Source organism: Vanellus vanellus, assembly GCF_965231255.1.
Source record: "Vanellus vanellus genome assembly, chromosome: 2".
In the NCBI taxonomy this organism is placed as follows: domain Eukaryota; kingdom Metazoa; phylum Chordata; class Aves; order Charadriiformes; family Charadriidae; genus Vanellus; species Vanellus vanellus.
The window spans coordinates 34935505-34947052 of record NC_138906.1 but is presented as its reverse complement, the minus strand read 5'-3'; the positions used below and the strand labels follow the sequence as shown (position 1 = coordinate 34947052).

General features: G+C 54.2%; 1 protein-coding gene across 1 annotated transcript; it reads left to right on the top strand.

The window, feature by feature from the left end:
* Positions 1 to 6988: 6988 nt before the first annotated feature.
* TWIST1 (twist family bHLH transcription factor 1) lies at positions 6989 to 9200 on the top strand. Its single transcript, XM_082479550.1, has 2 exons — positions 6989 to 7861; positions 8582 to 9200. Exon 1 carries the CDS (start codon positions 7246 to 7248, stop codon positions 7816 to 7818), a length of 573 nt encoding a protein of 190 aa, XP_082335676.1. The 5' UTR covers positions 6989 to 7245; the 3' UTR covers positions 7819 to 7861; positions 8582 to 9200.
* Positions 9201 to 11548: the final 2348 nt, after the last annotated feature.

Sequence of the window (11548 nt, the reverse complement as noted above, 5' to 3'; positions counted from 1 at the left end):
CCTGCACAGCGAATGTGTGTTAATTTACTTTAACATGTTAATAAACTGCTACCTCTTTTGGAAAACTACCCTAGGAGTTCAGTAATTAAGATTTATGCTCTAGATACACTTCATTGTGTGACCTACTTTGGTCAGAAATTAAAACCAGAGTATGGACCTATAGACAGATCAATGTCTAGTGTGTAAAGTGCCCTGATTCATCATCATCCTGTTCTCTGGAGGCAGGTGAATGAGATTGGGGCTGTAAAATGAGGGGTAATGGTGTACAGTAGATCTATAGGCATCATTGCTAATAGCCCATAGCACAAACTAATTAGAACCTCCCCATTTAGAAAGAAATACATAAACTTTGATTCCACCTGGACTGCCTTTTCTGCAAGGAAATACAACTTGGCAGAGGTGGAAATAAACCCCTGCTCCCTCAAAAAGTCTTCCAGCCCTGAGTAAGTGTCCTTAGAAGTAAGGTAACTGTGGAAAGCAAGAGATGGGTGTTCGTTTCTGTGAACCTTTCCCCTCCAGGCTCCCCTCCTCTGCATGGCTACAGTCAGCCCCTGTGTGGTCTTGGGGCAGAAGGAGGAGGAGGTGGATGAGTTCCAACTTGCAGACCTGGCATTCAATCAGGCTACCAATCAAAAAAACATTTTCATTTGCCTAGGAGAGCATATGTGTATGTTAGGACAACTTTCCAAGCCCTTTCCCTCACACCAGGCTTTGCTGCCTGCCCCAAAGGTAAAGGAGAGCCACTACCCTAATGAACTCCCATGGGACTCTTCTGAGTCATAGTTGTTTCTTACATGACCCTTTTTTTCGTTTTCTTCTCTGAGGTCCCAAGAGCAGCTGTAAGTCCAAAGGAGCCCACATTGAGTAGGAAGCACAGAGTGTTCTTCCACAGGCTGCAGACACAGCTAATGGGGGAAAAGTCCACTTCCATGATGAAATTCAGACTCTAGGTCTCTGACTCAAATTGCACATGCTGCAGGGAGAGTTTGAGTCCACCCCTAGGAAGAAGGCTTTGTGGAATGCTTTATCCATCATCTGTGTTCAAGGTCTGTTCTCCCCCACCTTGGAAGAAAAAGCAGAATTTGTGGCTAAAAAGACCTCAAGTTTTATGGAGTTTCCATGGGCCAAGTGTACTGAAAGATTGACTATATAGATTTGAGTAATGTGTGGGAGCAGGAAGAATACAAAAAGGATATATTTACATAGTTCAGAAAAGATGGAAGAGATGGAAAAGAAAAAAAAAAGTAAAAATCAAAGGAGTTGAAATAGCAAATAAGGTCCATTATTAATATAAATAACTGTTATCCCCTGGAGTGTAGATAAGCTTGTTTTACTAAGCAGTCTTTTCAGATTTAGACATGAAACCACATAAACAAGACCCAGAGCCATAATTAGGGGCAGAGCTCCACCACAGCATTAGATATGTTGATCTCTTGCAATGGGAAGGACTGGGCTTCTCTGAGGTGGAGAAGAAGACACCTCTCAGGCTTCCACCAAGGTACTCATGCTCTGTTTAAAAAGCCCCATCCACCGACACGAATTATTTCTGGAGCTGAATAAAACATATATAGAAGAAAGATTTCATATCAAAACACTTGTTGTGAATCATGTCAGATCTGAATTTATTAGGACACCTGTCTCCTACGTGGGATCGCCCGTTTGATAACGAGACAAGAGGTATTTCTTGGCCTTGCACTGAGGCGAAAATTGGGAAGAAGGGCCGATGCCGGGCAGAGCACGGCCCCGTGCGCCGGGCGGCGCAGCGCTCCCTGCCGCCGGCGCAGCCCTGGGCCGGGTGGGGGAGAGGAGCTGGACGCGCACCGGAGGGGCTGGGAGCTCTGGAAACGACGAGGCTTCGCTTCAGGGAAGTTAATAAATAAATAAATAAATTACAAAAAAAAAAAAAGAAAAAAAAGCCACTGTGACACCCGCCTGTGCCAGCAAGCCGTTAGGAGTTTTAGATGAACGACTGCATCACGAAGAGCTTGAAAAAAAAAAAAAAAAGTCAAAAAATCATTGTAGTCACACTGAGGGCAGCGGCGTTCTCGAGTCCGCCTGACCGAGGAAAGAAACCACCCGGGGCTCGCCGAAACACGGCGCCTCTGGAGGAATCGCTGCAAACAGACCCGGGAGCGGGCGGGCAGCATCTCCCACCCGTGAAACTCGGGTCACCCACCCTGAAGGGACTTGGGCTGCCGCGGGAGCACGGCGGATAGCCCGCCTTGCTCTGCCCGAGGCGAGGGAACGACTCACCTGGCAGCCGTGCCCGCAGAGGGGACCGGCGGGGAATCGTGCCCTCCGGTGGCCGCCGGCCGCACAGCCCCGGCGGCCGCGCTCCCCCTCCCCGCGGCCCGAGCCCCGTTGGCGGAGCCGAGCGGCACCGCGGCCGCCCCCGCCGGGCCCAGGTAGCCAGGCTGCAGTAACCGAGATGCTTTGGCAGCTCTCCCCTTGCTTGCGTGAGCGTTCGTGGGCGTATGAGCTGCCGCGGTGAACGGGAAGAAAGAAAAAGGAGAAAGAAGTCGAAAAACGGGTCCTGCTCTCAGACCCGTTGTCAATTCTTTCTGCCCGTTTGCTGTTGTTCTGCACGAGTTTGTACAGGGCACGGTGAGAGTTGTCAGCTCGGTTCCTGGTGTCCTTTGAACGCATAAATGTCGGTGTGGAAAGCTGCTGGGTGCTCTCTTGTAGCTTTTGAAGGGATTTGGTCTGGACCAGGCTTTCACCTAGCAGCTGTAGGAATTAAAATACCCGGCCTTGGAAATTAGTGGGGAAACTTCAATTGATTTCAGTGGCCTTTGAAACAGGTCTTGAAGGTACAGCTTCTGAGGAAACACTTGACTGAAGGCTTCCGCATCGAAAATGCTCAGGCAGCCTGTCTCTAAATGTGCACGTATGTAATAGTTAATGTTGCTGAATATCCCAAGAAATCCCTACCAGTAAGAAAGTTTGGTATTTTACCACAGTGAACAGCCTTTGAGAGCTAAATTACAATGTGTGTATGTGCATGCCCTGTGGGGAATACTAAACAGCCTATTGCAACCCTGTTGTAATTTCTGTGTACGCACGTAGCACATTGGTGAACAACATTGTAGTTGTAACCACCAGGTTCTGTGCTCATTAGTTCTTCAACTTCTACACTGATTTACAAACAGGCAGACAAAATCGGACTTTTCATTCATTCTTAAACAAAAATCAAAGAAAGACTCAAACTGTTGGCCTACTCCCCTCAAAAGCTGCAATGTTTCTGCCAGGCTAAGGCAGACCCTGCTTGTCCCAACCTGAGAGTGTCTCAGCAGCTAATGGGTGCCTACACAAGGAGCAGCACATAGTTGGGGGGGATCCCTTCTAGCTGTTCCCCTGCCATCAGCCATGACCACAGTGATCATCACAGCCCAATTTGTTCTGTCATTCTGCTAAGCTTGTTCTTCATTTCATCTTCCTAGCAGCTTGTCATTAATTTAGCTCCATGTTTGTACCCACACCTGTAATCTAGGTGGTTACTTTACCAGTGTAATACATTACTGCACAGATGACAAAATGCTGGAGTTCTCTATGTCCTGACAGTGCCCCGCGTGAGGGCCGATCCCACAACACACATTTTCCTGAGCTGAGGGCCAGGGAAGCCTGCGTGAATAGACCTGGAAATATCCCTAGAAAGGCCCTGGAGCTGCTTGCAGCTCTGCTTGCCACCTGCAAAGAGCAAAGCAGGGCTGAGAGTCTGCCCAAGGAACCAGAGGAACCTTCACCCAAGCCGTGCCTGTGCGTAGCAGGGAACGGGACATGGCATCCTTCACCCCATGCTCCAGAGTGCTCTGCATGTCTATTTTAGTGGCTTTTGGAGGTTCAAACCAGATGGTTTAACAGTGTATGAACTACACAATGATTACTGTTCTAATGCGGAATACAAAGCCTCCATCCTCACCAGAGCTATATGTTTCAAAATAAACCAGAGTTGAATTGGTTGTCTTTAAACTCTGCACAGTCCCTGCTCCCTTCCCCACCCAACACACATATGTGTGCACGACACAATGGATCAACTATACCTGTGTGCACACACACACACAAACACGCACACACCACAAACACACGTCATACATAAATACACCACTATGTCTTTCTCTCTCACACAGTCCCCCAGACATGACTCTGTGACACATCCACCCTCTTCCAGACACATCTCCGCACACTCCAGCACAAGGCAATGTTGCTGCCCACCAGCAGGCCTGGGGGATCCAGGCGGGCTCCCACAGCCAGCCCAGCGGCAAGTCCCCTGGGCCAGACCACTCCCACCACAGCTTGCCTGGCCCCTGCACTCCTGTGGTAGGTCTTGGCAGTAACAGCATGGGCTAAGTTTCCTTTGCTCCTGAGCGCAAAGATAAAGCAAAAACCAAAATGAAAATGATGGAGTTTTCTGTGTAGTCGTGGCTCATACAGCAGTGTGCAGGTCCCAGGTAGTACCACATGTGTTCTGCTAACTACTGCTGGTTGCTTTTGCTGCAGATTCCATGAAGAGTAACTGACCCTAAACCCAACCATCTACCATGGTCAATCCCTCTCCTCTCTCCTTAAGGTCACCCCCTCCCTGCCTTTCTCTGTGGTTTCTGGTTTTCCAAACCATTTAATGCTCCCTCTCCACCTGTCCTTGCCTCTCCCACACACCTTCCTCTGCACATCCTCCTCCTGCCCCATGGCAAGCAGGTGACAATGCACCTCCCTCTGTTCGGGCAGTGGATCGATTCCATTAATTTTACTGGTGTGGGGCATGGCCCCAGTGTCCTGTTCCCAGCAAGGTAACAGTAACCCAAAACCAGATATGGTTTGGCAGTTTGATTTTTTTTTTTTTTTTTAAACAGGGAGGAGAGAGGAAAGAGGGGAAGAAAGGAAGGAAGGAAGGAAGGAAGGAAGGAAGGAAGGAAGGAAGGAAGGAAGGAAGGAAGGAAGGAAGGAAGGAAGGAAGGAAGGAAGGAAGGAAGGAAGGAAGGAAGGAAGGAAGGAAGGAAGGCAAACTCCCAGAGCTGCCTAGAGATGCTCACCACCACTGTTTCCAACCTTTGCTCTGTAGTGACACTGCTCAGCACTCCAGACGAGCACCGGGGCTCTGGGCACAGCCAAAATCATTGGTGAGAGGGAGGTGGAAGGAAAGCCAGCTCTTCTTACCTCGGGGGCAGCAGCTGCTGCCAACACAAGGGAATCCCCGAAGCTTCGTGGTGTCGAGGTGAGAGTACTGTGGGTCGCGGCACAAGTGTATGTCCCTCCCCCGAGCAGGGACAAGCCGAAACCCTGTGCTTAGTCTCTGCGGGTGTTAGTGGCGGCGTGCCTTCCCTCGCTTGGTAAGTCAGTCCTTGTTTCCTCCCCTGGTCCTGTTTCCGGCTGGTTCCCAAAAGAGAAGGTTTAGGGCAGACTGCTATTTGCTCGCATGGCGGGATGGAAGACCCAAGGAGGAAAGCTCACCCCGGGGAGGGGTGGGGGGGTTGGGCAGCGGAGGAGCGGCCGGTGCCCGACGGGCTCTGCCGGGCCCGGTGCCCCTCGGCGGCGGCTGCGCGGGGGTCCTGGCCCCTCGCAGTGCCCGCGATGGGGGGCCTCTGCCCGGAGGCCAGGGAGCCCCCGAGGCAGAAGGGAGAGACGGCTCTTTTCCCCGGAGCAAATGACAGCCCCCTTCCCGAAGCCTCGTCTTTTTCGTCCCTGGGATTTGTCGCTCCTCCGCTATTTCGTTTTCCCTCTCCGCCTTCCCACCCCAAACGCAGCCGGGGGAGCCGCGGCGCTGCCCCGGCGGTGCCGCCCCGGCGGTGCCCGCTCTGCCCCACGCCCAGAGGTGCCCCTTAGACGGGGGCAGGCCGGCAGCGGGGGCGTGCGGTCCCCTCGCAGGGAGCAGCAAAAGTGCATCGCCTCATTTATTAACGGATGGCAATTTCTAGCTTTCCCTCCCAGGCGTTCCCCGTTTGAATCTGAGCTGTTGTTAAAAAGACACACCACCTGCTCTGTGCTGCCAGCGAGCGGGGAAGGAGGCACAAAGGCGGGGGATGGGGAGAAACAGCTTTAGCTGCAAACATAAAAGAGAATTTAAAATAAATAAGCTCGGTTCCCAGGAAGTGCCGGACTCGGGCGCTTTCAGGGAGGGCGAACTGAAGTGAGCGGTCGGTAGTCACAGAGAGGTCTGCACCCCCTGCCGCCTGCCGGTATGCCAAGTTGGGGACGCGGATCCTCTCGGGGTTTCTCTTAAGGGGAAGGACTCAAGGACTGGTGCGTATGTACGAAGCCAGCGCTTAGCTTCCCCGCTGCTTCCACCTCTGAAGATGGCTTTCTCCGAGCTCAGTCTTCCGAGCCTGACAGGACAAGGCTGTGCCGTCCCCCCCTCCCCATCCCAGAAATGTGCGGCTCCCTCGGAAAGCCGGACCCCGGGGGCGCTCGGTGACGGGAGCGCGGTGCGTGCGAGAGAGGGACAGAGTTAGGATGTGCCTGGATGCTGCCCCAAGGGTAATTTCCCCTTCCTCCCCCCCCGGCTCCCGCCTTCGCTGCAAGCCGTGCCCGCTGAGGCTGGGAAAGCCCGAGAGACGCGGGCTGCCCCCGGCTGCTCCGGGGCAGCCGCCCCCCGGCACAGGCACTAAGCGGCCCTTCGGCCCCTCCGCAGCAGCGCAAGGGGATGCACGGGCACCCCCATAACCTCCCGCCCCGCCCCCCCAGCACCCCCCCCAAAGCCGACTGCGGACCGAAGGAGCCTGAGGGAGAAACCGCAGAGAGGGAAGCCGAGAAAGGGTTTGGGGTAAGGATGTATGCGTGTGTGCGGGGGGAGGCCGGATCACTTGTGAATGGCTTAAAAAAAATATTTGGGGGAGGGCGTGGAGGGGGGGAAGCGGAAACTTTCCTATAAAACTCAGCAAAAGTCCCTCCTCTCCACGTCAGGCCAATGACACTGCTGCCCCCAAACTTTCCGCCAGCAGGAGCTATAAGAACCTCCAAGTCTTCAACTTTCTCCCAATCCCAGACACCTCGAACGGGCTCCAAGGAGGGATCGGGAGGGATATTTTTTTTTTTTTGGTTGGCGGTTTTTTTTTTTCCTCTTGGATCCTGATGCCATCCCCCCTCCCCCCAAAGTGAGGTCCTCCCTCCCTCCCTCCCTCCTCCTCCTCCTCCTTCTCCTCGCAGGCCAGCGAAGCAGCCGATCAAGGGGGAGCTGGCGGGTTAGGTGCCCCCCTCTTCTCCCTGCCCTCCCCCCCCTTCCCGGCCCGCTTCTCGCGTCTCCCCCCAGAGATGATGCAGCAGGACGAGTCAAACTCGCCAGTCTCCCCCGCCGACGACAGCTTGAGCAACAGCGAAGAGGAGCCGGACCGGCAGCAGCTGCCCAACAACAAGAGAGGGGGGCGCAAGCGGCGCTCCAGCCGCCGCAGCGCCGGCGGCGCCGTCGGGGCCGCGGACGAGCCCTGCAGCCCGGCCCAAGGCAAGCGGGGCAAGAAGTGCGGGGCGGGCGGGGGCGGCGGGGGCGGCGGCGGCAGCAGCAGCGGCGGCGGCAGCCCCCAGTCCTACGAGGAGCTGCAGACCCAGCGGGTCATGGCCAACGTGCGGGAGCGGCAGCGCACGCAGTCGCTGAACGAAGCCTTCGCCGCCCTGCGGAAGATCATCCCCACGCTGCCCTCGGACAAGCTGAGCAAGATCCAGACCCTCAAGCTGGCGGCCAGGTACATCGACTTCCTCTACCAGGTCTTACAGAGCGACGAGCTGGACTCCAAGATGGCAAGCTGCAGCTATGTGGCCCACGAGCGGCTCAGCTACGCCTTCTCCGTGTGGAGAATGGAGGGCGCCTGGTCCATGTCCGCATCCCACTAGCAGGCGGCGTCCCCCACCTGCATCCCCCCGGCAGGAGCCCTAGGTAAGGCAGGGACCCCGAAACCGGCGGGGAGAAGGAGGGGAGGGTGGGGGGGAGATGGGGGCGAGGGGCCGCCGGCTGCGCCGTGGGCTGGGCACGCGTGGCCGTGGGGCGAGAGGGGCCCTCCCCGTCCGGCGGGGCCTGGCTTCCAGGGCCGGCTGGAGAGCAGGGCGGCTGGAAGTGTGTCCCGTCCTCCCCCCCCTCCCCCTTCTTCCCCCGGCCCCGGCGCGTCCCTCCCCTTACGCGGCCCGAGGTGCGCCCCCGGGCCCCGCGGGGCCCACGCGTGGCGGGGCGCTGCCGGCGGCCGGCGGGGGTGGGCTGCGGGCGGGGAGGCGGCGGAGGCGGCGGTGCGGGTGTGCCCCGGCCAGATGGGGCCGGCCTGAGATCACTTTTTCACCAAAGGCTGCGGAGCCAGCGGAGCTGCTGGGACGGTTCCTGCCGCCGCCGCTAGTATTTTGAAGTGAATCCACGTCCGCCTGCGTGCGGAACCATGAGCGGTTCCTACCGCCCCCAGCAGCCCCCTTCCCTCGGCTCTGACACCGCTGGCCGCCGGGCCGGGGTGTCACCCGGTCACCGCACCGCCCGCACGGCAGAGGCGCGCGTTCCTCCCTCCTCTATTCACGGCCGATACGTGTGTTTCCAGGGACAGAGAGGTGTAGGCAGATGTTATGTGTGATCTTTCGTTTCAGTAACGAGATTTCCGCCCTCTCTGGGTTTTTGCAGATGACATTGTTCCCACAGAAGGAGAAAATGGACAATCTAGAGACTCTGAAGTTGGATACGATTTTTTTTTTTTTTGGTCTTGTCTAAAAAAAAAAAAACCAAACCAAAAAACAACAAAACAAGTACCAAGGATTTCTTGGAAATTAGAAGAGCAATATCCAAATTCAAAGCAGGGCGTGGGGAGCACTTAAGGAAAGAGAAAGAGACAAGGGCTTTGGACAGTGACTACCCTTTGGGCGTCGGTACAATCCACACATCTCTGCATTCTGATAGAAGTCTGAATCGTTCGATTTTTTTTTTTTTTTAATTTTGACGAAGAATGTTGGAATTTGACTTTTTTTTATTTGCCTTTTTTTTTTTTTTTGCATGCATTCCCAAGAGATCGTGCCTATGAGCCACTGATGAAAGGAAATACATTATTGTGGACTTTCTTCATTCTTGAATGAAACCAACCAGCCAACCAAAAAATATCCCTGTAGAGATGAAAACTTTTTTTGGGGTATTTTTTTTTTAGGGGGGAATAAGCTGGGCTCAAGCTGTTATATACCCAGTTCCTAACTTTTTTATTATTATTATTTTTCCTCTGAGAAAAAAATAAACATTTTATTTATTTATTGATGACCCATGTTAAAATGCAAATAGATCCGGTGTCTAAATGCATTCCTATTTTTATGATTGTTTTGTAAATATCATTGTATATTATTTTTCTGCAATAAATAAATATGATTGAAATTTTAATAACCATAAAGTTTGGTCTCTCTGAGAACTCAGGGTTGGAACTGGAGATAAATACCTGCTTGTTGAGCTGTAAAGACACCCAAGAGAGAGGGGGCACTAGTATAAACAAACCAGGCGAAAAACGCAAATAAACTAGCTACTGACAGACACAGGCATGTTATTTATTGAGACAGCTTTATTATTCTGCGCTGAAGCTCATTGCATTTGGGGGGGGGGGGGGGGTATTCTCTCTTCTCTCTTTCTCTCCCTTTCCCCCTGTAATCTTAACGCCGAGCGCCGCGGAGTTCCACGGGGAGCGGAGCTTCCCCCGTGGAGCTCTGGCTCTGCCGCTGGGCTTTGCCCCCCAGATGTAAGGCGGGAGCCAGGCTCATTCCCCAGCCCCCGGAGCAGGCGTTTTTGCTGATATCCCTGAGGAAGGGGCATCGGTTTTAAACAGGGATTCGTCCATCCACAGGCAAAGCGAGAGATCGTGGGATTGAAATAGGGAAGTGTCTAGCGAGTGGGGTTTTCCGGTGGAAGTGATGTTTGACTGCTCTGCTCTCTAGGGTTTTATATAATATATAGACTAGCGATCTCATTTGCGTTTTACGAAGCACGGAGGTGTACGCTAACCTGCCCTCTTCTCCTTTTCTACACGTAGGGCGCATGTTGCCTCTGTTTCTTCTCACCATATCCTCCGCGGGGTCCCAGTGTGCGGCGAGACCCCAGTTGTAAGAGAGAGGAAACCTCCAGCTCTGAGGGCTCGGAAGGAAGGTGAAAAGGGAAGTTGTTCAAACAAAAACAAAACAAAACAAAACAAGACTAAACAAAAAACCCCACCTAAAAAACCGACCCAACCTAAAACAAACCCAAACCCCAAACCTTACAAACGGACAGCTGATTCCGCCTCTGCTGTCACTCGCTCATCTCCCAAGCGTTTCGCAGCTGGTCCATGCCCGCGGAGCTGAGCCTCTTTGCCCCTCCGCGGCTGCGCAGGGTGCGCGGGTGCGCAGAGGCGTCCTCCGCGGAGCGCCCGCCCCGGCCCTGGGAGCCGAGCAGTGTCCCCCGCGGAGACAGGGACCCTGCCGTCGGGATTCAGGCAGTGTCTAGGGTAAATAGGATGGGGTGTTTTTTCAAAACAGAGCCTGTTTGCATAGCCCAGGTTGAGTTGACTTTATTGCCTGAATGTTTTTGTTTCCATATCCACATATTACCGTCTATTGCTGACATAACAGTATTATGAATTTAATATCGTGCATATTTTAGGCCAGTGCGCAATGTTTACAGTAGAGAGCCCGCAGCGCTTGTTTGCACTGCCGGATTAGCGAGGACTTGGAAATTGGATGGGGACTCTGGTGGTCGCGGCCCTCCGTGATGGAGAGGAAGGGGGAGCCGCTGCGAGCTCCCGGTGGGAGTGGGGAAGCCGCTGCCTCCCCCGGCACCCGGGACCCGCAGCTCCCCGCTCAGCGACTCGCACCTCTCAAAAAAACCCGCTCCGATGCGACCCGGCTACCGAGGGGGAGGTAATGTGTGTCCGCGGTCCTTCGGCTGCAGCAAGAGCGAGGGGCAGGGGGAGTCGATGCGGGGCTTTGGTCGTGGGGCTGGGAGAGGGGGGGGATTTGAGGAGTTGGGAGTTGTTTCGGCTGCTCCTTTTGGGGGAGAAATCGTAGCGGGGAAAGGAGGAAAAACGCCCCACGTTTAGGAAGAAAATAGGTTCGTGGGAGAAAAAAAGAACAAAACAAAACCGAGATGAGCTGCTCGATGCTGAGGGGAAGGCGTGTTTCGTGGATGGGGATTCCTGCGACATATGGATGAGGAATTAGGTGCATTTTAAAAACCCTGCTCGCCCTTAGAAACGGGCCCAGAAATCCGGAGCAACTCCACTTGATGGACTCAAACCTGATTGACTCCGCCGCAAGCAGCGAGTGGCCTCTGGCCCAGCCTGTGCTAGCCCTTTCCCACCAGCTGAAATATCCGGGTGAGAAAAATCCCCAGTTTCTTCCGTCCTTGGGGCTCATGCCACCGTCGCGTTTCCCCACTTCACCCCTGGGCCCCTCCAGCCGGGTCCCTGCGGGTACTGCAGCCCTCCCCGAGCACCCGGGCGCTCAGCCGATGTGCTCTCCCGGCTGCTAACCCCTACCTTTGCTTCATTAAAAAAAAAAAAAAATCATAAAAAGGAGATAATCCTGATTTAAAACTACAAGCATGCCCTTTCCTGGGTTGAAGTTGGGGACTGCAGAGGCCTGGTGC

Coding starts and splice junctions, on each gene's coding strand:
- TWIST1 (XM_082479550.1), top strand. CDS start 7,246: ATGATGCAGCAGGACGAGTCAAACTCGCCAGTCTCCCCCGCCGACGAC.